General features: G+C 36.3%; 1 protein-coding gene across 2 annotated transcripts; it reads left to right on the forward strand.

The window, feature by feature from the left end:
• Positions 1–2,033: 2,033 nt before the first annotated feature.
• On the forward strand, positions 2,034–27,516 carry LOC116854333 (acidic leucine-rich nuclear phosphoprotein 32-related protein-like). 2 transcript variants are annotated; one of them, XM_032836096.1, is made up of 7 exons: positions 2,034–2,156; positions 9,995–10,136; positions 13,082–13,175; positions 18,051–18,169; positions 21,026–21,168; positions 23,923–24,120; positions 27,244–27,516. In XM_032836096.1, the coding sequence occupies exons 1-7, from the start codon at positions 2,146–2,148 to the stop codon at positions 27,353–27,355; spliced, it is 819 nt and encodes a 272-aa protein (XP_032691987.1). In that variant the 5' UTR covers positions 2,034–2,145; the 3' UTR covers positions 27,356–27,516. The 2 variants fall into 2 exon arrangements, with proteins under 2 accessions (XP_032691987.1, XP_032691988.1); XM_032836097.1 differs by having other exon boundaries at positions 21,047–21,168.

Genomic DNA, 27,516 nt, shown 5'->3' on the forward strand with positions numbered 1-27,516 from the left:
CCACTGAATTTAGCTACTTGAAGTCATTAGTCACCTTGCCAAATGTAGTTTCAGTGCAGTAGTGGAGTGAAAAAGATTACTTGAATGAGCTCAAGAGAGAACAGGAGGAGAACTGGATGCAGCAAACATAGTCCTTTCAACACTTTCCCCACACGCTGTAATGGTTGTAAAGCAATGGGATGGAAGCTGAAGTGAGAAATGGGCCAAAGAATGTTCTTCATTTTGTTTTGTTTCTGTTTCAAATGGGAAAAATTACAGCATGTTTATATCTTTGTGAGAATTATTCCGTAGAGGATAGATTAGTGATGTAGTAGAATGTCTGGATCAATAGCCTTGTGTAAAGATGAAGGGATAGGATCTAGTCCATGAAGGGAGACTGAAGCACTGATAAGTCCTAACTCTTAACGTGGGGGAAGCAGAGCAAATGGGTAGGTAAGTGTGAATTGGTGGATGAATGGATGATGGTGCCCAGCAGAAATTCTTTTCTGGTTGTTCCAGTGAGAAGAAAAATGGGTCAAAGATGATGAGGTAGAAGGGAGAGGAGACCGTATGAGAATCATCTGGGAGACTGGGGGAGAGAAAGGATCCAGGGATTCTGACAAAGTCAGAAATAAGTCACTGGGCTATTACATAGTTTTTGCCCGAGGCAGTGGAAAACAGAGTAATTACTATGGGCTATAAAGCTAAAAAGATAAATTAGGACCGGCTGTGATTTACTTATCTTAATTAATTCATTTTTGGATAATATTGGTCTACATTGTTGACTTGGGGAAATTCCAAGGATGCTTAGAGAAGTCAAGGATAAAAGAGATGCCCTGACATTTAGCATCTCTACCCCTCTCATGGAAAAAAAAACAAAAAAACAAAAAATCAATGAGATATAATATTTAAGATATTTGATAGTCCCTTAAAAACTATATTAACTAGGATAAAAACAAATCAATTTCTGGATCTTTATCAAATGTGTTAAACTTTTTTTTTTTTTTTTTAACTTGGAAGGTTGCCATGCTAGGTTTGAGCCTAAAGCATTTGGGATGTAAAATTGAAGTCCTAACAGAAACTTAATGCAGAGGAGAATATGTTTTCATTCTTTTGATATCAAATACATTCATAAGATTACTTAAACGTTTTCAGTCTATGGATGGAAACTGCTGCTTGAAAAAAGGGAATGAAAAGGTAAACATGGTGCTTTTTCCAAGACATACCAAATATCTTCTTTTGAAACAAGGTTTTGAATAAAATAATTTCCTAAATATCTTGTTCTCTGAAGCAGGAAAGACTATGGAAGTGTTTACTGTGCTTCTGGCAAACAACAAATTCTCGGTTTTCAAAAACACAGCTAACATTTTTCTATTCTGGGGAAGGATTGAGAGAACTTTTATTGGCTCATGAAGTTAAAAATTCATGGTGTTCCCTACTATACTCATAGTAGGCACTCTAAAACTGGTTGGACCAATCACCAATGTAATATAATATTTTCTCCTCTCTTCTGTGAAAAATTGCAAATATTTGGTTTGAAATAAAAATCCACTATTAATCTACTATTAATCTATTATTCTTTCTTGTGCACAATTCTGTGTCTTCGATTCAAAGGCATTTTATCTCAGCAAGGTTCAAGCAGGAGTTAGGTAACTTACCTTTTGCTCCTTCTGCTAGTTCTAAAACTACAGAAGAGAAGCAAAAAAACCAAATACCAAGGGATCTATTGTACAAGTATCACTTTGGATAAACCCACGCTGGATGCAAACGATTCAAGAAATGATGGAACTGAAGACAGCAAAGTTTTCAGGGGTCTATAGAGGTTTGTTCTCTCTGCTACCATTTATGTTTCTGTAGTCAAGGTTCAGTTATATCACAGTGTAGACAACTCCCTGGAAACAATACCCACTGGTATGCTGCTCCAGTAGCACAAGAATGCCTTTGATGAGCTCTAAGAGATTGGTAACAATACCTTCTGAAAGGCCAGGTTGCTAGGTAACAGCTTGTTTCCTTGGTCACAGTGAATACACGGAAGACCCCCCCCCCCCCAAAGAGGCAACAGATTCTTGGTGGACAATCTCATATCCCCTCCTGGGAACGTGATGAAAAATGTCTTTGGAAAAATAGCTTTATGAAGGCCAGAGGAACTTTAGGAACCAGCAAGACATGTCCGAAAGGTAAGAAAAACGCAACGTTACAAGGAACTTTAGACATTACTTGAGAGAAAACAAACATAGATAGGGTTACTGGATTACATTTCATTTAAAAATATAAAGTCGTGCAACCTGTATTACTGGTGTTGATTGCTTTGAGAGAGAGGCAAACCCTTCTGACACCCCCTCTCGTAACACCATGCAAATATTTATAAATGCAATTCAGTTGATCATCGTGGCAGAGAGGTGGTTGTAACTGTTCCAGCTGATGTTATGTCTATAAATACACAGGGCTCTTTGGGAGAGCATGCATGAGCTGCAGGAGAAAGAGGCAAGAAGATCGAAAGTAAAGAGCTGTTAGGGTAATATCTATTAGTTATTAGTCAATATTAGTTAATACCTATTAACAAATTTAAATAAAATTACTACCACAGAAACAGAACTATTCTAGCTCAATAAAGCCACAAATCAGATTAAGAGGCCAAAACCCAATCCTTGTTTCCTCACTTTCAAATTGCATAGCTGTTTCATAAACGTTTCTCAAAACATACCAATTATTAGACACTATACAATTAGAGGGATTGCAAGTTTCTTGAATTCTTTTTTGTCTTTACATTGGTGTGTGACTTGGCTCTCATCTTTCAAAAAATGACACTTGCACCTTCAGTTCTCAGGTTTATGTACCTTGAAGTTTCATATGAGTACATGGAACTTACTGATAGCTTCCATATACTGCCTACAGCTAAGAGAGGAATCAGGCTCAGGTGTGGGGTTTAGAAACCAAAACGGTTCCCTTACTAAAGTTTTGTTTTTGTTAGCAAGCTGTGTATATCTCAAACAGTGCCTCAATGTGGTTAATGTTAATGTTAAAAACTATCATAATTTGGAGACATGGATATGTGAAATAATCGTTTTTAGCTGGGTAAGAAATTCTGTGAAGACTTAAACACTTTATTTTTCCCCGCTTGCTAACACCCTTTAATACACAATACCAGAGGAGACTTACTTGTGACCTCCGTATAAAATGGCATTTATGATCAATATTATTATTTTTAAATGAGTAAATATCTATAAAATTATTTTAGACATGGTATAAAAAGTGATGTCCAAATTACAATTTAAATTTTAATCTTTAAATTTTGAAGGAAGAAGGACGGAAGGAAGGAATGAAGGGAGGAACGAAAGTAGGTAGTTTGGGAGAGAGGGAAAAAAGAAAGCAAAAAAAAAAATTTCTGAGTGCTAGTATTTGTTCAATCACATTTCTGCACATCACAAAACAGAAGTCTTATTCATACTACCTTCCCCATATACAGTTGGTTTCATTTGGGATGTCATAGATTTATCTTTGTTCACAATATCTACCTCAATCACTTATTATCCTGTAGTGTGTCTATTCTCTCTTGTAGTGTTTTGTATGTGGCTGAATTTTCTATTACAAAAGCATATAGTGTAGTAAAACATTCTTCAAGCATTGAAAACCTAAGTAGCACATATATATAGCTATATATGTGGTTATAATAAAGTTCTCAAAATTTCTAAGTATCATCTTGTACAGGGAACATCGAGGTGTCTCAATCTCTTTCTCTTCATTGGTTCTGGCATTTAAATATATTTATACTTCTATAAATGTCAGTGAACACGCTACTGGTTATTGAAGTTTACAAGCTTTCCCTCTGGAAATGTCTGATGTTTGTTCTTTTACTTTTGTTGTACCTTAATTTGGGGGCTTGTTTGTGTCTCTAAGAATGCTCACAGAACTAAAGAACAGGATGAAAATGCACCCTGTATAAAACTGAAAAATTCAGATTTTAAGTTCACATAAAATTATCTCATTCAGACAGAAGAAGATAAATGACAATTCTAGTTGTGCTTTTTTCAAAATACGTTGTTTTATGGTTTTAGAATCAACAATCTAAATAATTTAAGACGTATCTGAAGTATTATTGGAATATCTATAAAACATATAGTTTTTTGGAACAACACTGAAGGGGGGAGAAGAATATGCCATCCAAAATATGCTACTTCATCATAATGATTATTTTGAATAAAGTTAGTTAAGAAACAGCTAGTGTAAGAAGGACACTCTGATCCTCCTTTGTCTTCCTGAAAGCAGGAAATAAATCTCCCATATGAAGTTATCCTCCCTGTATCAGGAGGATGGAAGGCATTGTTATCACCAGTGATGGGGAATTCAGGGCCAAGAAAGGTGTATAAACAATTATTTCCTACTCCAAGCCCAAACTTCTTTAAATTGTCAGTTCTTCAAAAATTTATTATTTCTTAGTCTAGGAGGTATAAAGCTGCCCTCATGTCATTTCTTTGAGTATCATATTTTCATGGGCTCCCACACACATGAAATTACATTTGTTCTTATGTCAACTTAACTGTAAGATCAGCCGAAGAACCTAGAAGAGAAGAAGGAAAAAGCATTCCGCCCCTACATTTTATTGGTATCTTATTATTTACTCAGTTAATGGGTTTAGTGTCACAAACTTCATTTCGAAGCATCAGAAATTTAAAAACCTGGTATATCCAATTTGCCATTTCCGAAATGAAGACATATCAAGATCTCCTCCTGACTTTACAAGAACCCCATTCAGAGTATTTTTTTTTTAAGACCTTATTTATTTGAGAGAGAGAGAGAGCACAAGCAGGGTGAGAGACAGAGTGAGAGAGAGAGAGAGAAGCAGACTCCCCTCTGAGCTGGGAGGCCTCTGTGGGGTTTTTATCCCAGGACCTGGAGGTCATGACCTAAGCCGAAGGCAGATGCCTAACTGACCGAGCCAAGCAGGTGCCCCCAGAGTATTTCTATTATCTCACCACCATCTCTACTATGTAGAGATGTACAATCATTCCCATATTACAAGTGGGTAAAATACAGGCAGAGAGAGCACAGGATTCTGGATTTAAACAAATCAAAAAAGAAAAATAAAGAATGATCAAAGACATAAGAAAGGCTAAAATAATACCTCCTTTCATCCAAAATTAACGCTCTAGAGTCCATGGCAATTTTCTTCTAGTGTTTACTTCCAAAGTGCCTGGTTTGAACAAGATCTCACAAGACTGGAGAACCTCAATACTTTTGAGGGAAAGAGAGGGAATTTGAAGATTGGGGAAAAGTGACCTTGGCTAACTGAAAAATAACCTTGAGCTTCTTTCCTTCCTTCCTAAATACAAACTTCTCATGAGCAATAAATGAAAATGGAATGCTTGCAAGAAATGGAATCATATGAATACAATTCTGACATTCCTAGGTGTTTGAAAGGAGTCCGCTGGACTGTTGTATGATGGCTGCCCAACAGTCTTTCTATGCAGGAGCTCAGTTTCTCCTCAGAAATGAGACCATCTGCCACTTCCTCCTTCACTCGACTTACAAAGTTACATAATCACCAACTTGACACTTTAATTAAACAGCACCCATTGTGGCCAACAATTTATGAGGCGTATAAATTCATGACTGTAAAGGATGTTGCCGTCTTCTGATGAAAGGTGCTCATGAATTGATAAGTTACATTATTGTTACTTTTTATCCAGCAGTCTCGGCTCACCTGATTCCTTCTCGTTGGCCATTCTATACTTTTTAAAACCAAGAATAGATGGCCAATTCAGATAATGCCACCTATTTTAAAGACACTATAAATCATTGCTGACAAATGCTGTACAGTTTTAGCCATGGCATCTTCTCCGTGGCAGCTTTATATTGGAGCATTAATAAAATTAATTTCTCTTTCATAAGGGCTTAGATCTGTAATTTATGATAACTGTTTGTTCACTGCAGGCGGAAAGATTAAAAATGAGTAAACCAATATACCAACTAAACTGCATGTGTCTGGTTTTATTTTCTTTTGTGGAGGGGAAATAGGAGAGGGTTTTAAAAATAGCTTGATGGTATCTGGAATGCTGTTCTCATAGGTTCTACTATGTGAGGCTTAACTTTTGTTTTCAGTAAATAATAGCTGCTCAGATTTACATGTTCTATTAACTAGTACAATTATTTATATGTAGTTAAGTGGAGCGATTGGAATAAGAAAATCAGTATTAATGATTTTCCTTCATAACAACTGCACTCTAATAATGACAGAGCTTTACAATTATTTAAAGAATCACAATAGCTTATATGAATCTAACTTGAATCCAAGTGGTTAATAGCCCTTAGTCATTTATTCATGTGCCTTGGGCAAGTTATACCATCTCTCTGTGCCTCAGCTTCTTCGTCTATAAAATAAGAATGTTTATTATGTTATAACAATATAAACAAAATAACAGTGTTCATCAAAATAATCAGCACTTCATTTGGTGGCTGTGATGCATAAATTGAATCAATCCATGCAAAGCCCTTGGTACACCACCCAGCTTTTAGCAAGTGCTTTTTTAAAAACTTTGTTTTAAGATTTTATTTATTTATTTGAGAGAAAAAGGGAGAGAGACAGAATGGGAGGAGGGGTAGGGAGAGAGAGAATCCCAAGCAGACTCCCGCTGAGCACAGAGCCCAACACAAGGCTCCATCTCACAACTCTGAGATCAGGACCTGAGCCGAAACCAAGTATCTGATGCTCAACCAATTAAGCCACCCAGGTGTCCTTTGCGAATGCTTAATGATTGTGAACTACAAAATCATTGTATTTGTAAATAATGGTAGTTGTCATGACAGCAATAATGTTACAAAACAAACAAAAAACCTATCAGTCAGAATCTCTATCATCTGCTGAATATTAAAGATAAGGAACTGCCCATTAGAGATGTTAAATGCCTTGCGTGAGGTACCACCAGTGTCTGTCCCTCAGATTCCTAGCACTTGCAGCTCTCACAGTTGTGACTTCAGTGACATGTACATTAAGACAGTTGCGGATGAAGTGGAAGTCTGAGTTAGTTACATAATTTGAAAGATGCCCCCCCTTTTTTTAAACTAAAGACTCAAAAATCTTATTTTGCTTAGATTTCTCCCAAAAAAGCAGACCAAAGAGAAATTTTATTTGAAATTGAAGTCAGAGGGGCGCCTGGGTGGTTCAGTCAATTAAGCATCTGCCTTTGGCTCAGGATCCTGGGATTGAGACCCACATCGGGCTCCTTGCTCAGCAGGGAGTCTGCTTCTCCCTCTCTCTCTAGCTGTAGCTCACCCTGTTTGTGTTTTTACTCTCTCTCTGTCAAATAAATAAATAAAATCTTAAAAAAAAAATAGAAGACAGAAGTAATAGAACAAAGAAGATTTAGAGAATGTCCCCATGGTTTCTACCACAAGATTCCATCACACTGCCCTTCAGGCACGGCATTCTGGTACGGTGCCTGGGACCAAATGAGAATGTGAGGGATAGCAACTAGACTTTGAAACCTAAGGAAAGATCTCACACTGAAAGACAATCAGGCTAGTCATCTATTGGTTAGCATCTTTCAGATAATCTACCCGGGGATGAAACTCTTGACCATACTTCAGTTCATTCTGGGGAAGAAAAGACAAGACAGAGAGAAAAGAGAGAGAGACTGGGGATGTTAACAGCCTATCTATTTTTGTTACCAAGTTTTAATTACCTTCTCTTACTAATAAATAACTAGTATTAATCAGGATAATGGCATAAAAAGGTCTTCTAGTTTATTTATTTATTTATTTATTTATTTATTTATTTATTTTAAAAATGATTTTATTTATTCATTTGACAGACAGAGATCACATGCAGGCTGAGACGGCAGCAGAGAGAGAGGGAAGCAGACTCCCCACTGAGCAGAGACCCCAATGCGGGGCTCGATCCCAGGACCTGGGATCATCACCCAAGCGGAAGGCAGAGGCTTTAACCCACTGAGCCACCCAGGTGGCCCAAGGTCTTCTAGTTTAAATCCCCAAATAATCTAATGTAAACTAAGATGATGAGATAATTTTCAGTCATTTTTAAACTGGATTTCACTTGATATGGTTGTACTTAGTCTGTAGTACCGCACAAAAAAAGTATAGTAAAAACCTAATCAACTGGATCTCTCTTGTCAGATCCTTTAATTATGTGACTTTACTGTTTCCCCTGTGCTATCTTTAGAAAGACTGTATAAGTGAACTATGACCATTTCTCATACTTCAGATTAAAAAAAAACAAGAGAGAAGGAAACGTCTATATTATTTTATTACAACTGTGAAACTGTCACCAGAGTTTAGAGTAACAAAAGACGACAGTCACTGACGAGTCGGCCACGTCCATTATCTAGTTTCCTGACTTCATTTTGGCAGAAAATAGCTAGCATATTTTAGTGAAGACAAATGAACCAAAAAGTCAGCTAAACTTTCATCCTCTGTTTATCCCAATATATTATTCCATTTTCTCCCAATTTTTTCTCCCCGATTGTTGGCCAAAACTCCAGTTATTGATCATGGGATATACCTGTCTTAGGGAATAATTAATTGCGCATAATTTGCTGTTATTCTTCTAGTATTTGTTAATTTGTTTCAGTGGCAAGATACACATTGGGAATTTCAATAAACAATATCCAAACTATTAATGAATTGCTCAAGTGAGAAAGATATGAGAGATATACATTTTTTAAAAAGATTTTATTTATTTATTTGACAGAGAAAGACACAATGAGAAAGGAAACACAAGCAGGGAGAGTGGGAGAGGGAGCAGAGAAGGGAGCCCAATGCAGGGCTTCATTCCAGGATGCTGGGATCATGATCTGAGCCAAAGGCAGACGCTTAATGACTAAGCCACCCAGGCGCCCCAAGATATACACTTTCTGACTTTTTCACATAATTAAGACCAAATTCTTGATTTGTTCTTTAGTTGCAGATGGAGGAATAATTTTCTCTTTGATAATAAGACACAGTTGTTTTATTTTTTTAATGACACAATAGTGTTATTTTTGAAATATGATGTAGTGGCTATGCTCTTCTACTGTATCAGCTCACTTAATCCATGAAAAATAAAAGATATTTCTATGTTTTACTTTATGCAGGCAACCTCATATAAAAGAGACATGTATCTTTTAAGCAAAATTGCTACAGAGGCACAATAATTGTGCCATAAAATATAGAAGTTCATCTCTTAAGATTCTTGGAACCTGCAAAATTTTTTTACCAAGAGTAAAAAAGAGGCCAGAAATAGAGATATGATGTCTAGTTTTACTTAACATGAAAAGCAATATTTAGAAATTATTTTAAAATTGGCTTAAAATAATATACAGCACCAATTACAGAAATAGGAACTTGTAGCTAATACTGAAGAGATATGGAAAACTGTAAGAAAAACTATGAATAATAAACCAGAGAATTACTAGGAGAGTAGAAAAGACGTTTTTATATCTCAGTGGCATAAAAATGGGATATAGAGAGCAGTGGGGTGTTGCTAAGCGAAATGCTTGAATAGTCTTCCAAAGTGAGTAAAACTAATTAAAGAAACTGACTTTTTAATTTTTTTGCCACCAATTTGTAGAAATATAAGAGGTCTGGGGGAAATTTCAGGGAAAAGGTAAGGGCCAGATTAATAAGGAAAACAATCGAGAGCTTAAGGATGTAGATCAGCCGCTGGAGCTCCACTAAGAATGGTATTTTCCTAGGAAGGCTGACCTCCTCGTTCATATCTTAGAAGCATGCATGTGCATTTGTGTGTACCATTAGATTTACCTCTCTAGCACATGCAGTCCACCTAGACCCTCTATCCTTTGGGGAGAATTTGACATAAGTGACTGTTAGCCACAAAAGTGTGCTTAGGACTGAAACAAGATGTCAAAGTCCTTCTGAGATCGAGATAAATTTCTAGGACATCATTTATCCTTTAAATGGAAAAGCTGGTGCTCACGATGTGTTGCTATTATACACGAAGATATCTACAGTTAAAAATTTTAAAAGAGTTACACATACACTTTGAGCATTTTCTTTCACTTAGCTCCTCAGGTCAAAACACAAGCAGTCAGATTTGCCCATCTAGTTCATCATACTGCTCTGGTCCGAGTGAGTCACACGCTTGGTCAGCTCTGTCAAGGAACAGAACATTTCATCCACATTCGGATTCTGGAATATCATCCCCGGTAAATATGTTTAATTAGCTCTTTACCTAAGACTAAGTTTATAAAATGTACTTTATGTTATATTGGAAATTTTTTAATTCAGTGTTTAGCTTCTTAAATCTACCCTTGTAATTGGGGAGGAATGAAAGTTTGGTATTTTTAGTACCAACTCAGAGAGGAGACAGAAAGAAGGTGCTGGAATGGAGGAAGGAAGACAATAGTAGAGAGGAAAAGAAAAGGTAGTGAACCCCAGAATAGAAATGGCATGCCTTCCTTTCCCCCTGCTCAGTTCGAATTCTGCCTTTAGTCTAAAATTTATCTCCTTTCTTTCTGGAATGTCCTTTGTCCACAAGATAAAATTTTTCCTTCCAAACTCCCCACTTCCAAGACTTTTCTGTAACCACATGTGCTTTTTCCCTCCTTTCCTTTATTTATCATTGTTTCACCTATCCCACTGGCTCCAGATGAGTTACTCAAATACCTGCCTCCCAAATCATAGAAAATGAGTTTTCAAGCACAAATGCCATACTTATTTAACTTTATATCCCCGGTGCCTGATACACAACAGGGTACAGCATGTATTTTTGAACAAATGAAATGAAATGAAATGAAACATACCAAGTTTGAAAATATTTATTGAACCAATGGATTAGTTACTTGGTCCATCAGAAATAAAAAAAGAAAAAACAAAAAGACACAAATATTCACTATTCCTTTAGGAGGAAGCAACAGTCACTCAGCTGCAGCACACTGACAACCTTACAGAAATATAAACAAAGAAATTTAATGCCTCATTTTCCTACAAGGTCAGGAGTTGTGAAGTCAACCGCATACCTCCTTCAAAAAGCAAACAGCGTTTTGTACAAAATTAGATGGTGGTTGAAAAATGGAAACTTTGTTCTCAAACACAGCTTTAGCTTAGGTTCTTTTTTTTCCCAGTAAGATCCTCATGAAATCGCACAAAAAGGCAATGGGGTGTGGCAACCCTAGGGAATTTAACTTCTAAGAAATTTATGTTCTATGATAGAAACAAGAAAAGAAAAATCCAAAAGCACACTGGAAGTTGGGAAAAAAGCTTCCATAAACATGTGAACTAAACGACCAAGAATAGCCCAGGGACCACATTCCTCAATAACCTAAAATTTGTGCTTCTTGGTTTTTTAAAGATTATTTCTAAAGAATGAGTAAACTCCTTAAAAGCATGTTAGCAAATCCTCAGATTTTCTCAACAAATTGCTCAGGTACTAATTAGCTTTTTCATGTTGCTTTATTAATACCAACTAGTTTGCTACTAGTTCTATTCTTTAAATGGAAACATTGACATATTTACTAGAACCACCATGGTCATTCAGTGATTAGGCAATGAAGATCAAAAATAAAAAATAATTATTATTGAAAAGCCACCGCTTTTCAATTTATTTTGAATCAGCATGTTCCAAACTCTGCTTCACAAAATGCATGAGACCCATGTGCTACTCCAAGAATAAAAGTTTCTATGATTTAAAAGTCCAGGGGAACCCTTTGTGAGTCTAGACTCATAATGTATTAATATATATATAGAAAGGCTCTGTGGAGTCTGGTAGCAAAGAGAAACACTTAACTCAGTTTAATCCAGAGCCTCATAAGCTTATTCAGTGGTGGAAATGTTTTTATGTTAGTATTAGTCACACAAATTTATAGCTCAAGCAAAACATAATCCATGTGAAATGCTGCTCTGTGAGATGAAAGTGGTGGTTGCAAATACTCTAATGACATTTCTTTATATCAAATATTCTGGGTCTCTCTGTTTATGTGTATACCACTGGCTAACTGAAGATTGAATCTGTGGTGTATTTAACATAATGCTCTTTTCTGAGTAATACACCTTCTGTTGGTGTTAACCTTGAAACTATCATAAGCTATATAAGATTCAGGGAATTTTGATTGACTACAACCTCCATCATAGTAAACAATATAAAATTGCCCTAAATATGGTCTTGGCACACATTCTGGTCAATAATATACTGTCTAGAACAAGGAAGATGACCAGACCTGAAATATTTCATTCATACTGGCTACGCATTTTAAGAGGAATGTCAATAAATTGGAACTCTTCCCAAGGAGAATCATACATTCTTGTTGGATAGTTAATAATCTGTAAATCATGATCCGTGAGCAAGAATTACATGACTTAGGAAAAAGATGGCAAATGCTATAAACAACATCATAGTCACATGTGGCTTCTGTGTAGCCTCAAAAGGCAGAACTTTCACAACTGGAGATAGTTAAAGAAGCTTGGGGGCCCATATAATAAAGAATCTTCAACAGGGGCGCCTGGGTGGCTCAGTGGGTTGAGCCTCTGCCTTCGGCTCCGGTCGTGATCTCGGGGTCCTGGGATTGAGTCCCGCATTGGGCTCTCTGCTCAGCGGGGAGCCTGCTTCCTCCTCTCCCTCTCTGCCTGCCTCTCTGCCTACTTGTGATCTCTCTCTGCCAAATAAATAAATAAAAAAATTAAAAAAAAAAGAATCAACAATTAGAACTGTTATAAAATGGAAAATGGAATGAGGTTTCTCAATCTAAATAAACCAGATAGTTTCATTTTATAGTTTCACTAAGCATTTTAAATTTGGTAGGTTAAATCAATGTTGTACTATTACTTTGCATCCTATCAGATTTTATAAATGTACTAGTGTAACAGCATGAAGAAATGTTATTTGTAGCCCCTAAGAACCATTCAATAAATATTAAAGGATGATTTATCAGAGGTGGTATAAAGTGGATTCATGAATGTGTACACTTATCTATTTCTTTTGCCATTTACCATCAAATATAATTTAGAATGAACTAAAGTGACTTCTATGAGGACACCGTTAGGTACTTGGAGTTTAATTTGGCTAAATGTTTGGCAATGATTTATATTACTTTTACACATAAAAGTAAATGAATCTCATATTGCCAGATGCTATTTCTCTTCTCTTATTTTAAAGCTTCCTTCAGACTCTTTCAAGTACCTTACTTGGCACAAGGTCGAACAACATGACATTCAAGGAAGTCAACTGCGTTGCCCAAGAGTAAGAGAAGGTAAAGAACAAATGTGTGTATCTTTGTATATGTACTCTGAGTAGATTTTATTTGTGGGTTAAAAAATTACTTGGGGGAAAAAAGATATTTCTTGGAGATAGAAAAATTCCCTTTTTCAAGACCATAGAATTACTAATATAGTTAGTGAAGCCACTTTAAAGCATATTCACATATCTGATAATATACATAATAAATGTTCAGTATTAAATCCTGGAGAAATAGAAAGATGAAAAAGAACCTGTAATTCAACTATCCAGAAATAATCACTGTGACTTTTGTTTCCATTTAGTTTTTTTTGAAAAGTATATACACATATTTCTTTACAAAATTGTGCAAATGATTTTGTTTCTTGAGTTTTTCCATTTATCTTGTTTTTGTGAGCATTTCTTCCATGTTATTAAACGTTACCCAAAATGCAGTTTTTAAAGGTTGCATATCTCTCCATCATATGGATATTAAATATGTTTAACCAATGATCTTTGTTGGAGTTTTCATGTATTTACAATATTTCATGATCATGAATGACACTGTCACTTTGATGAATAATTTTAACCTGATTTCATTCTATCATTTGTTTTTAAAACACCAAATGGGCATCTAAATAAACCAAATAGTTTCATTTTATATTTTCACTAAGCATTTTAAGTTCAGTAGAATAAACCAATATTTTATTATTCCTTTTCATTCTATAAGATTTCATAAGTGTACTAGTGTGACAGTTTGAAGAACTGTTCTCTGTAGCCCCTAATATACATAATGTTTGATTTTTATAAGTAGCTTTCAATAGATTCTATATTATGTAAGAACAAGCACCATACATTTCTCATGTCTCTTTTGCATATTCCATAAGCTGATGAAATAATATTATACATAATTCTGGCTGCAGTGAGTATTTAGTCTTTATAAAACATCAAATATCTTGGCTATCTTCCATCTGTGTTTGCAGACTTGCAGTTACATTGTACATTGTACGATTTTAATATTGATTGAGAAAAAGTTGCTTTAGATATATTTGCTTACTCATTTCCCTCTCTCAATGCTTACCCCACAATGCTTTTCTTCTTTCACTCAAACTCAGTTGACAAAGGAAGCTTAAAATAGCATCATTTTCTGCAATGTTGAGTAAGATATGTTCTTGTGTTTTAACTCTGTTAGCTCTGTTTGCAGCTAAGTACTGACTCCTATTTTTAAAATATTAGTAGGCAGTACTACTAGAGGTAAATGCAAGTTGTCCTGTGCGGACCTGAGAGAGAATATTTTTCAAACAGCCAGAAATTATGGGGAATTTGGAAGAAAGGAGACCAAAAGAAGTAGAGGCCATGTGTGTCACATGAGTAAGAAGTCCACAGGCAAAAAGACAGAGATGGTTTTACCAGAAACCAAAGTGGGCAGGGTTCAGCTGGTCCTTAAACTTTAGTGTTGGGACAGATTACCCAGAAGCTTGTGGAAAATGCAGTTTTCCAGGACTGTCTCTCAAAGAATCTGATATAATTAGTATGAATAGGGCCCAAGAATTTGATAATTTTAAAATTATCAGGAAATTCTGTTGCAGATGAGCCGAGGGCCAGAGTATGAGAAACGCTAGTTTAGGAAGTTTGGAGGGAAGAAATTTGAATAGAAAGTGAAAAATTGATACAATAAGGGTGTTGGCATTTGTGTGTGCATGTGTGTGTGTGCACATGTGCCTGTGTATGCGTGGTGGTGGTGGTGGTTGATGATTGTGCTACAATGAGGCAAAAGAAATTGTATTCTGAGCAGGGATGGAGGGTTGAAGTTTAGAGAGAACTGCCAAACTGAAGACATTGGGGGATGATAGAAATAAGATGTAGGAGTAAACTGAAAATGAGTATGTGTAAAGAGAGTCCAGTGGCCTCCCTTCTTTCCTGATTTAAGTGCCAGTTCATGTGCTGAAGTCATCAGCCAACAAAACCAATCCCACATAAGGGCCACGGCGGCCAGTCATGCAGAGGACATCATCGCTCTGCAGAGATAAGGCACACTTTCCTTCCATAGACCATTAGCAACACCCGATCTCTCACAAGTGATTAGTTGTAAAAGGAATAGAGCATAATCTAGGGGATGGAAAACATTGGAAAATCCCATCAGCTCAAATCCTGAAGAAAACAGATGTCTCTTGTTCATTGCCCGTCATTTTGTTTAAGTTTTGTGTGTGCTTGTGTGAGATGGAGAACAAGTACTTCTCAAAAGGATTCTAATAATAATTACCCTTCTTCTAGATTAGATCCTGAAACACCCATTAAAACTACTTCAGTTAAAATACATGTTTATAAAAAATAAAATTAAAAAAAAAAACTACTTCAGTTAAAAAAAAAAAAAAAACTACTTCATTTCGGGGCACCTGGGTGGCTCAGTGGGTTAAAGCCTCTGCCTTCAGCTCAGGTCATGATCCCAGGGTCCTGGGATCCAGCCCGGCATCAGGCTCTCTGCTCAGGAGGGAGCCTGCTTCTCCCTCTCTCTCTGCCTGCCTCTCTGCCTACTTGTGATCTCTGTCTGTCAAATAAATAAATAAAATCTTTAAAAAAAAAAAAAACTTGGGACGCCTGGGTGGCTCAGTTGGTTAAGCAGCTGCCTTCGGCTCAGGTCATGATCCCAGCGTCCTGGGATCAAGTCCCACATCGGGCTCCTTGCTCTGCAGGGAGCCTGCTTCTCCCTCTGCCTCTGCCTGCCATTCTGTCTGCCTGTGCTTGCTCTCTCTCTCTCTCTCATAAATAAATAAAATCTTTAAAAAAAAAAAAAAAACACAAAAAAACTACTTCAGTTCATCTCAGTTGCCCCAGTTGGGCATCTGGGAAGTGTACTTAAGAGAACAAAGGTTATCTGGTATGTGATAAACAGCAATTTCCCAAGGCTTTGATGGCCAGATCAAGACTGACTTAACTCCTCCCAATTAAATGAAGTAAAAGAGCCAAGAGTTGGCAGAGTTCTTTTAAACCATAGATGCTTTCTATTTGAAAATCCCTCAGCAAGTTAATACAGTCAATGCTGCTGAGTTACAAATCCAGTGAGGGGATAAAGGACAAATTCAGAGATAGCAGGTGAAAGCCAACATTCCAGGGTCATCAGATATTCCAGACTATACTTCTCAACTGCTAAGATAGATCTTCAATTATCAACCATGTCTGAATTTAAAAAAGAAAGAATCCAATTTAATATAACTCCTCACAGTGGAAATGACCTTTGGCTTCCAACTTCAAAGAAATCTTTGAGAGCTGCTTTAAAAAAAATAATTGAAAGAGCAGAAGATCAATAGAACTCAAACAAACAATATAGGACAGAGTTTAATAACTCTGGGGGTATCTACTGCACAAAGCAAGTTACCAAATTTGGGGGTGGTCATATTAAAGGCAATAGAGCCTGAGTTCTACCCAATTAGATGATTGCCCAGTTTTTCTAGTTCTATGACTTTTAATTCCAATCAGCCTAATCAATGAAAAAGAAAATTTCTTAATCCAAAGATATTTTATTTGTAAACTGGTTAGTATACTTCAGGGTTATGTAATTTCCTGGTGGCAACAGTACAGTTCATTATGAGAGAAATGCTCAAAAGGTCAGGTTGCATTTCAGCTTCCACGTGTGTCTGAGGAAAGAACTGATGTTTGTTTCAAAATAATGGAACATTGGACTCTTTTGTTGCCTTCCATAAATCCTTCACAAATGGACTCATTATCTCCCATCAGAGACCAGACAAGACTGTCACAAAAACAGTGTTTGTTCCTGATGCCTTTAGTAACCTCTTCTTTAGTATAATGATTTCTTTTCACCTCTGAACCAAGAATCACACATTCCAGAAAAATGGAGAGGGGGAAGTGTGCACAAATGGTACCAGGTAGGATTCATGGAAACACAGGATGCTGGAATTGGGAGGGAATTGAAATCACTGAGCTTAGCATTGCTGTGAGGGGCCCGCTTAACATCACAACAGACCAAAGTTTAGGTAATTGAGTAATACAATAGAGCTGTACTTTCTCAGAGAAAAATACATTTTAGTAAAATTGGAAATCAGTATTTTTATAAAGCATTATGATCTTCAAACAATTTCTCATCATATTCAGCTGATGTTGGGCTCTTGATTTTAGTCTTCCCTGTATTTTTGCAGACATGGAAAACTAAAGCTCAGAAAATTAAAATTAGTCATCCGGAGTCACCCAACCACCTAGCATCCAACCTAGGACTGGAAACAGGCTTTCCTTTCCCTAACCATGGAAATCTGTGCAAGCCTGATGTGGAGGACAACAGGTTTGGGAAATAGTGGGAAGTGAGTTTTGAAATGGAGATTGAGATAAGATTCTGGAAAATCTTATTTGACAAACCAGGATTCTCCACCCTGAACTGGTAGGCAGTGAGAAATTCTGAAACGTTTTAAGCGAAGTTGTTTTTTAGGAAAGCTGGATGGCCATGTGTATCATTTATATTGAAGGAGAGATCATTGGAAACAAGGCAATCCAAGAGAAAATAGTTTTAGTTCAGGTAGGAAGTTATGAAGAGTCCCAACATTGCAAAAGCAAGGGACAGATTCTCAGGGGGAAAGTGATGGAACCAAGTGGCCAACTGAGTTGAGAGACCAAAGAGAGGGAAAGCCATAAGTGACATCCCCAAAGAGAAGACTGTATAAAGACTAAAGTCACTCTTTTGGTGATTTTCTTACCTACATGTGCTCCAAATAATTTAATACGGTTAGAAATGGACTTACTTTGTTATTGCTTACACTATTGGGGCATAATATGGGCCAGCTCATGTTCTCCTCAATCCTGATATCAAGCAGAAGTTTAAAACAACTGGCCAAATATCAGGCAAGATGTCAGTCCTGCCACTGTAAACCTACTTCCTAGATCTCACCTTGTGGTATTTGCCCAGGACCCTCCACAGAAGAGCTGCTCTTCAGACAGGAGGAGTGCACCTGGCCTGCTGGGAAAAGAGTCCTGGAAAAAAACAAATGGGAAACATGGCTGCAAGAAAACTGGGAGGACTGCACGGTGAGAGCTTGAAAGACAGGAAAAAAGTCTCTTTTCCTCATTGATTCAGTTATGACACACCCCTCCTTCTAAGGGCTAAATCAAAACTCTAAGCATTCCTCCACCATTTTCTCTAAAACTAGCAGTGTTTGGGGTTCTCCATCTCTTTGTTCACCTCTTCTTCATCATGACATGATACTTATTTTCTAACCTGTATCTTATCCTAATATTGCGGGACTTTGGAAGAATTTAAAATACTTCAGAATGCAATTGTTCCTTTTGATAATAATAAGTGTCAAATGTTGGACAATATTTCTTGTCAAAGAGTTTACGATGCAATCCAGAATACCTTGAATAATGCATTCAGCCCAAAACTTTAAACAGCTGGAGCAGCCAGCCTGGTCTGAACACAACTCTCCAGAAACAAAACTTCTTACCAGTGAAAATAGGAGCTGTGATTTGTTGGTGCTGAAAATGACCCAGCTGACCAAGCCGCTAGCTTTGATGCAGCCCTTTCCCTACATCAGCCAGAGCACTACGAAGCTATGGGGCTGCAGTTCTTCAAGCCTCAAGTCAGGTTAGGCAGAGTACAGTGGGTGTAACCGCGAAGGATGTGTTGGTGGCAAAAAAAGAGTGAATCAACTTCTTCACAATAGAGTGGGATGCCAATATTTTATTTTTGTTTTTGTTTTTTAAGATTTTATTTATTTGACACAGAGAGACACAGTGAGAGAGGGAACACAAGAAGGGCAAGTGGGAGAGGGAGAAGCAGGCTTCCTGCTGAGCAGGGAGCCCGATGCAGGGCTCGAAGCCAGGCCCCTGGGATCATGACCTCAGCCAAACACAGATGCTTAAGGATTGGCCACCCAGGTGCCCCAATATTTTTGGTCTTTGGAGTGATCAAATTGTACATGAAGAATTTAGGAATTCTTCCAGAAATAAGATTGTGTTTAAAACCTGCTTCCTGAGGCTTCTTGATGCCAGTTTTGCTTCACAGATTGACCATAGATGTTATAAAATTATGGAATTAGGAGTTTCAGAGAGGGTCTGTTCTGAATCCTTTCCTTTCAAAAAGGAAGGGGAAGTCCAGAAAGAAATGATTTGCCAAAGGTTATACATCTTGGTAGTGGAAGGTATCAAAATAGAATATTGTTTCCCCTGCATAGTGCTTTCTTTTCTTTTTATAATTAATGAAAATTTTTCATATATAATGGATAGACACATTCTACTCTTAAAAATTAAACCATACAACTATTTTATGTTTAAAATTTAAGCGATGTACCTGAAACGTTGACCTCCACTCCCAGAACTATCTTCAGAGGTAATCATTTCAGTGTATACCCGTATTCATTCTTTATAGCTGCCATTTAAACTATGGATATAGTATAAAAGCCAGTGGAGCCTTCCTAATAAATTATCATAGAAAATTTAATTGGGCTTGAGATAACTGTACTCTAAGAGAATGGCTAAATAAATTCTAACTACCATAGAAAACTTAATTGGAACACAGTCGTCTAAGAAAAGCCTTTCTGAGGAGGTGACATTCAATATAGAGATAGATATAACCTTTTATCATTTCTTAAGTTTTATTTCAAAATTAAGACCTTTTATCCTTTTGGAAAATGGAACTTAAAGTATCAAAGTTTATGTTTAGTATCTAAAAATATTAAGAACTTAATGATCTTTATAAAGATAGAGCTATCTATATTTCTTTAAAACTAAATTATTTTGATTCAAATTTTTTAAAAAGGGGATTACCATTTTATTTGTTAATTTTATTGACAGAAATTGATAGCAGAATTCTGGAAATAAAATAAATTAACTCTTAAGAATAGAGTTTATAGGGCCAATGCTACCACCAAAAGTGGCTTTAATTTCCTTTATATCAAAACTGACTGACGTTAAAAGCAAAAATAAAGTATCCACTGTCTGTTAAATATGGTAAAGTAATTTTTACATATGTATCTGTAGCTACTTTAAAACAAAATAATAGCTTCCATCTTTTGAATGGTGGTATCTTCATTACTTCATAATTAATATTACTTATTACTTCATAAGTAATATTATTATTTATTCTTTACTTATTATTAAGCATATAAATATATAAATTATAAGTATATAAATAATATTTATTGTTAAATTATTTATAATATTACTTATTACTTTAAAAATAATCTTTTTATTATTATTATTATGTGTCATTTTTACTTTCTTTAAGAAGAAAAGGGGGGTGCGCCTGGGTGGCTCAGTGGGTTAAGCCTCTACCTTCCGCTCAGGTCATGATCCCAGGGTCCTGGGATCGAGCCCCGCATCAGGCACTCTGCTCCGTGGAGAGCCTGCTTCCTCCTCTCTCTCTGCCTGCCTCTCTGCCTACTTGTGATCTCTCTCTGCCAAATAAATAAATAAAATCTTTAAAAAAAAAAAAAAGAAGAAAAGGGGGACAACAATAATTTTCATTATACACAGAAGACAAGTTAGCACGGGGCGGGGGGGATCTTTTTAAATGTGATTTCTGCATATTTCCAAGGAGGCCAAGGATAACTAATCATTTCAATCCGTAATTCCAAAATAGAATTTTATCCCTTCCACTCTTTACCCCTAGAAAATTTCAGAATCAGTTTCAGGATCCTGCCTCCCCCACTTCCAACCTTGTATGTAATTCTAATCAGAATCAGGTCAGGATTTTCACCTCCCCTACCTTGAGAATGAATCACTGCCACATAATTGTGAGTATTGGGATGTGTGAGTGTTTCAGAGTGCACACCAAAAACGGTGGAAAACTACTGGTTTAAATAACATCTGCAACACAATTTTAATTAATAACTATTTTTAAAAGTTGACAAAGAACTTGCTTTTTCTTTTTATTTTTCCCTTCAGAATTTGAACCTTTCATTTCAGGATTTAGGGGACTCTTATCAAGTTGCAAATTTTAACAGGATTCTTAGAAGACTAATTCGAGTTGAAACCCTCTGGTTAGTGGATAATTCACTGGTGGACTTAAGTGCCATAAGATTGCCAAGGTACTTGCTCTTTAGCATGTCTAGTTACTAAGTTAAAGTCAAATATTTGGTATTTGGACATATATGATGACTTTCTGTACCTACTGTGGCCAAACGGTCAGGTCTTAAAGGTAATAGTGGTAAATGACACCCAAGCAAGGCAAAAAGGGAAATTTATACATCAAAACGTCATACTTTAGAGGGGAAAAAAAATCTATTCCTTTCCAAATTAATATTATCATCAATTTTTAGAGGAGTAGTTATCAGAGAATCACACTGGCAGAAAAGCTTGCCACATCCCTTCTATTGTACACTGGAAAATGCAATTACATTATATAAGTACAACTGTTGTAACATAGACATTTTTAGTCATATTTGTTGAGCACCCATGAGGAAAGACTACAGGTAGTTGACAAGAGTCTTGGTTTCAAGGTCACAGTCTAACGGAAGGGTGAGGATAGTCAATCAGAATAGCAACAGAAACAAACTAAAAGTTTTTTAAAAAAAATATAGATTCTTCGGTCTTCCAAAGATCCCAAACTCCTGACACTAAAGATAATCTGCTTTTTTGCTCAGGATTGTGAGAACTCCTTTCTTAGAGAGCTGCTGTCTGCTGCACTAGGCACACTGGGTAGGTAGAGTGGCAAGAAGTAGGAGATGAAAGAAATCAGGCAGACGCAAGAAGTACGGGTAAATCCTAGAGCTGGTTAAGTTACATCTCTGAGCGGGGAACACTTATCCCTGGGTGATAAAAAGACCATCACAGCCACGTGGGAGAGGGAAGCAGTCAGGAGATGGAGGTGTCAGAATATGCAATGTCTCTGGGTATCTTCAACCATTTCCAAAGCCCCTCCAAAATTTTAGATAGACTTACATAACATTTGACTTTACTTGTGTTCTTTTTAAGTAATCTCTACACCCAATGTGGGTCTTAAACGCACAAGTCCAAGATGAAGAGTTGCATGCTCTAGTAGTTGAGCCAGCCAGGTGCCCCTACTTATGTTCTTCTTAAATAAAAAATTTTTAAATACTGAAATAAAAATTCTCAAAGAAAATTAATATCACTACTATAAATAAAAATCACTGGTAGTTGATACTGATTTATTCAGGTTTTTGTTTCTGTTTTTGTTTTGCCAGACTCTTTTCTAGGGATATGATAGTGATAACATTAGTTATATTTCTAATACATATTTAAATATACATGCAACAAAAACATGTTTCATAGTCACATGGCATACTTTAGAAATACTGAACTAGAATATTGTGTACTTGAAGTATTTGAACTTGGCCTGATCCAGATCAATAAACCTCTAACTCTTTGATACATTACATAAAAAAGAGAAAAAGAAAAACCATAATCATTAAAGAAAAGACTTGCCCCAGATTTAGTGTTCTCTGGATGTATTCTTTTGGCTTTTCTTTCTATAGAAATAGACTACATAATATCAAATTATGTAATTGCAACTCAAATTTTACAACTGCCAAATCAAGGTGTCAAAAGAGAAAAAAGTTGATTAATTCATGGCCTCCTTCTTTCTGCCCCAGGAAAAAACACCACAATTGGTTTGCTGCTTTTCACCCCTAACATCCTGCAGACTGGGGATGTGTGATGGGCTGAATCTCAGAGCCCAAGGTGGATATACATTGAAAATGAGAAAATGACTAGCGGACAAGAACAAAACAGATTTCACAAGAGGACAGAAAGAGGGGCAGAGAGGCAGGAAATGCTTAGGCTGGGGCTTCCATTAGAAATCATCATCACTAAAGTACTCCTAAAAGCTTATGTGTAACCTGGAAAAGAGTAAAAACCCAAAGTTATCAAATGTATGATTAGGACTGTATAAAATGTCCATATGAGGAGAGAGTGGAAGAAACAAGGAAATGAAGAGATGTGAAAAAATTACAATTCAGTCGGGTAGGGAATTTAAACTGGATTTTTCTAATAGAGTTGTGTGGAAGCTCTCTCTCTCTCTCTCTCTCTCTCTCTGTTTAGCACCATCTTTACCATTAGCAATAATTATTTACTAAGTGTCTTTGTGGGGTACAAGGCCATAATAAGTTCCCTGTGTTTCTCTCATGGTATTTAATCCCAGCTTATACATAAAGAATTTTTCCTTAAGGCAATGTATCAGTGATAGATTTGAATTATTTCCTCTACTTGCATGGCCTTATACAATTAGAGCTTTAAGGCAAAAATATTGAGAAGCAGGATATGTCAGGAAAATGTATTCAACCTCAGTGCCCAACACACATTTCTTTTCCTAAGGATACATTTTAGTTTTCTTTTATATATAACCAGCTTTTTTTTTCTAATTTAAAACGTTATTTTTTCAATATAGAATTTAAGTATGAAAAAATAGGGAAAAAAGAACAGATCTCACTACTTGGAGGCAATACTGTCCATAAGTTGTTATGTGTCTGTGTGAACAACTAGATCATTGAGATTCACTCATTCATTGCAGCCGTTCACTCCTTCATTTGAGACATATTGCAAACCCACCATAGACCAACTACCATGCCAAGTACTGAGTGTATACACTGGAAAAGAAAACAGATTTCTGTATTCAGCAAGCTTATAGTCTCATATATTCAGCTTATTTTCTCTTCATATTTTGATATAAATATTTCTCTTATAAACCACAGTTGTAGAAAATATCACTGTCACTCCTTTGAGGGGTTATGGTCTAGATGAGGCATGCTAGTTTTGTGCAAGATTTGGTAGTCAACCATCTTCTTCAGAAGACAAATGACAAGGTGTTTCTATTTTTTATCCAGATGCAGAGTTTTAAATATGAACAAAAACCATCTCACATCTTTCAAACAATTGCCAAAGATACCTCAGATACAGCATTTATCTTTGGCTGAAAACCACATTGAGTCTCTGACTGGGCTCTCAAGTTTATGGTGCACTCCACTAGAATCCCTTACGCTCAAGAGGAACCCCTGTGAGTTTCACCGAAATTACCGGAAACGGTAAGGCCCCCAAACACCTTTGTCATCTATGTTCTTCATTGAATGTTATACTTTGATTGGCTGTTTTCCTGGAACTTAAATTTACTTGGCAAATATTTATCCTATCTACTATATTTTGAACATTTCATGCTTCTGATCCCACCTGAAGAGCTTTGAACTGATCTTTAAAAAAAAAAATTCTACAATATACTCTTCTCTCAGATAATTTATGATTGCTTTAAAATTATAGGCTTCTCTTATAATGTGACTTTACATATACAAAGATGCTTCATTTTAGACTCTCAAATCCTATGTTTTCTCTCATAATGTTTAATAGATATTATGTCTTTTTAAAGATTTCTATGTACAGATTCCTATCAATGTCCATGTGATAGTTTTATAAATGGTTTATTCTCTGGGTTTTGTTTGTTTTGTTTTGTTTTTTGGGGAGAGAGAGAGAGCAAGAGTGAGCAGGGGAGGGGAAGAGAAAAAGGGAGAGAGAGAATCCCAAGCAGGCTTGATACCCAACACAAAGCCTGATGCCACACTCAGTCTCACAACCCTGAGATCATGATCTGAACCAAAATCTATAGCTGGATACTCAACCAGCTAAGCTACCCAGGCACCTCTATTCTTTGACTTTATTTTCACTCCTTTGGGCCATAAGGGCACCATTAAATGGATACAAAGAAGTGACTGATTCAATCTACCCCACTGGTTGAAGGTCCTTGAAAACCTGTGAAGAATAAACCATTTTATTCTTTTGTCACTACTGGAAGATTCCTAATGGTAATAATGCAATGTATACCTTGGAGTATGCTCTTCCCTAACTAATTCCCAGCACTGCTTGTGGGAATTTAAAGGGCAAAAACAAGCCACTGAGTTTTAGAACTTGTATTTGTCCCCAGATAACAAGTCAACTCATGTCTCAGTTTGAATCTGTTATACAAAAGATTAGATCATCTCTAGGTGTGTACCTGGTCTATGATTATGTCCTTCGACTTCAATAAAAGACATAGTTCTCACTATCTTCCTTTCTCAAACTGCCATTTTCCCATGACAACAACCATATTCTGAGGCCTAGATAATATTAGACTCTTTAAACCCTGATGTATAACAAAAAATTGTCAAAATAAGAATTCTAATCTCTGTTGTTCCTACATAAATCTTATTACTGCCATTGTCTCCCCCATGACTATAGACTGAAGGCAAAATTCATGTTCTGTGATAATAAATTCTCAAATTGCTTTTACATAAGTGAAAACTAGCAGCACAGTTGCTTTAAAATTGAACTAAGATTTAACTATAATAACATTTTGAAATTTAAAATTGTATTTCCTACAGTCAGAGGAGGTTTAGCTGGACATTTCAACATCATTCATAAAAAGGCACATTTCTAGTCATAAAGACAATTGATTAGTACTACATTTTAGTTTTGTTAATTTATATGTGGAATTTTATTTTGCTCCCAATTCAGTTACTTGCTTCCCCTCAAAGGATGCCTTACAACAATAGAATTAAGATTAACTGTCTGAAATCTGATATGCCCTGAGGTCTCACTATAAATCTGTCTTCAAAATTTATGATGTGGTAGAGAGTTATGTGAGAATGAGGGATATAATGAGTTTCTTCTATTTTCTAACATTAACTCTGTTGGATTGAGTCCAAGGTGGATGCAGACTGGCATTCAAGCTATAAAAAGCCAGATTGTATTGACTTGCATAGTACAGGGATACTTTAAACAGAAAGGTCTGCCCAAACCAAACTGAACTCCCAAGTTCATCCAAATTTGGGTTCAGTCACCTAGCCAAAACCCACACTTTAAGGATTATAACAAATTTCATTCTGTCTCTGGGTATCTCTGTGTCCAGGATTTGGGCCAGACTTTCAGTGTCCCCTTATATCATAATCAGAATTATTTAAGTATAAGACTTTCTTGGTCATTGTCACCTAGAATTGTGACTGTCTTTCCCTTCCTCCTTTGTTTCAGATCCTCCAATAAGAAGAAAGCACAGTTCAAAAGAGAAAAAACTTACTGATAAAGCTCATAGTGTAAGTCCCAGTAGGTAGAAGGCAGCCCCATGTCCTGGGACAACCACAGGCAAACTCTTTTACTCTTCTTCAGAAGTCAATGTGATCTGAGTTCACCACAGTTTGACTTTTTGAAAAGTAGTAGCTAGGGTTTCCTGTCAGCTAAGTCTGAACATTAGGGTCAGAAGGCTTAGATTTTCATCTTTGTACTGTCCCCCACAGGCTTTATGATCTTGGATAAGTGACTTAAAATGGAGGACAAAAACCTGACAGAACTGGTGTGAGGATTAAATAAGATAATGTTTAGGAAGTAATTAGTGCTAAGAAAATTATGTGGCCAACGAGAGCACCCAAGGAGGTCAACACCACCATTAGTTGACATGGCATGTCTACTGACAGGTTCTGGTATCTTTCATCCTGGGCAAGTCCTAATATGCATTTCCTCTGGTCTGAGCCCACAGAACTCCCATATCTAGAAAAACTATCCACTTGAAAGGAAACACTGCTTTATAATTCTGCTAGGCATTTGACTATTTAACTGGGCTGATGAGCAGGATCCCTTCCTGAACCTGGAAGTGACTGTGTAAATCTGAAATGTGATCTTCAGAAATGCTCTCTATCAAGAGAAAATAACTCAGGACAAGACTATTTCCCACCTCTTCTCTTATGCCTTAGAGCCAGAATTCTTCCTTAACTATCATTAAACAACATGTGTTTTCTTTACTTCTTAAAAAAAAAAACAAAACTTTTAACTTTCTAATGTGCACACATATTATCTCATTCTTTCTCTCATGGTTATTTGGCTAAATTCCTTCATTTTTTTTTCCTTTATAGAACGTTGTAAAACTGGACTGAAATTCTCTTATAAAAATGGACTGTACACAGCACCACTTCTCTGATCTATACTTATGATCTGTAGAACTATATGGGAGCTCCCGGAGAGGGCAAGATACAGCAGCATGATCAGCTCAATGAACATAAAGATCATTTTATTATAACCCTATTGTAAAGATTTAAAAAAAAAACAGAATAAAATGATAGACATTCATCTCTCAATCAACAATGCTTTTGTTCAGTATACTTACTTTTTTTTTTTTTTAACTTTTGCTTTAGAGTGTTCTCCTGTTTGCCAAACTTAAAAATGCTGGATGGAATCCCGAAGCTACCAGAAGATTCTTCACCACCAGAAGCCAATATTTTTTTAAAAATGTGTATTATATCATAATGCAATTTGTATAAAAAGAAAGCCATCACTATTGTCTCTAAAAGCTCATAAATACAAGAGATACATACTAAATATTGTCACTTACCATGTATATGTCATATATATGATATATTTATATATTGCTTTCCTTTAAATTAGTGATCTCTAGTTTTGTTTTATTT

The sequence above is a fragment of the Lontra canadensis genome, unplaced genomic scaffold (genome assembly GCF_010015895.1).
Source record: "Lontra canadensis isolate GAN:19392208 unplaced genomic scaffold, GSC_riverotter_1.0 scaffold90, whole genome shotgun sequence".
In the NCBI taxonomy this organism is placed as follows: domain Eukaryota; kingdom Metazoa; phylum Chordata; class Mammalia; order Carnivora; family Mustelidae; genus Lontra; species Lontra canadensis.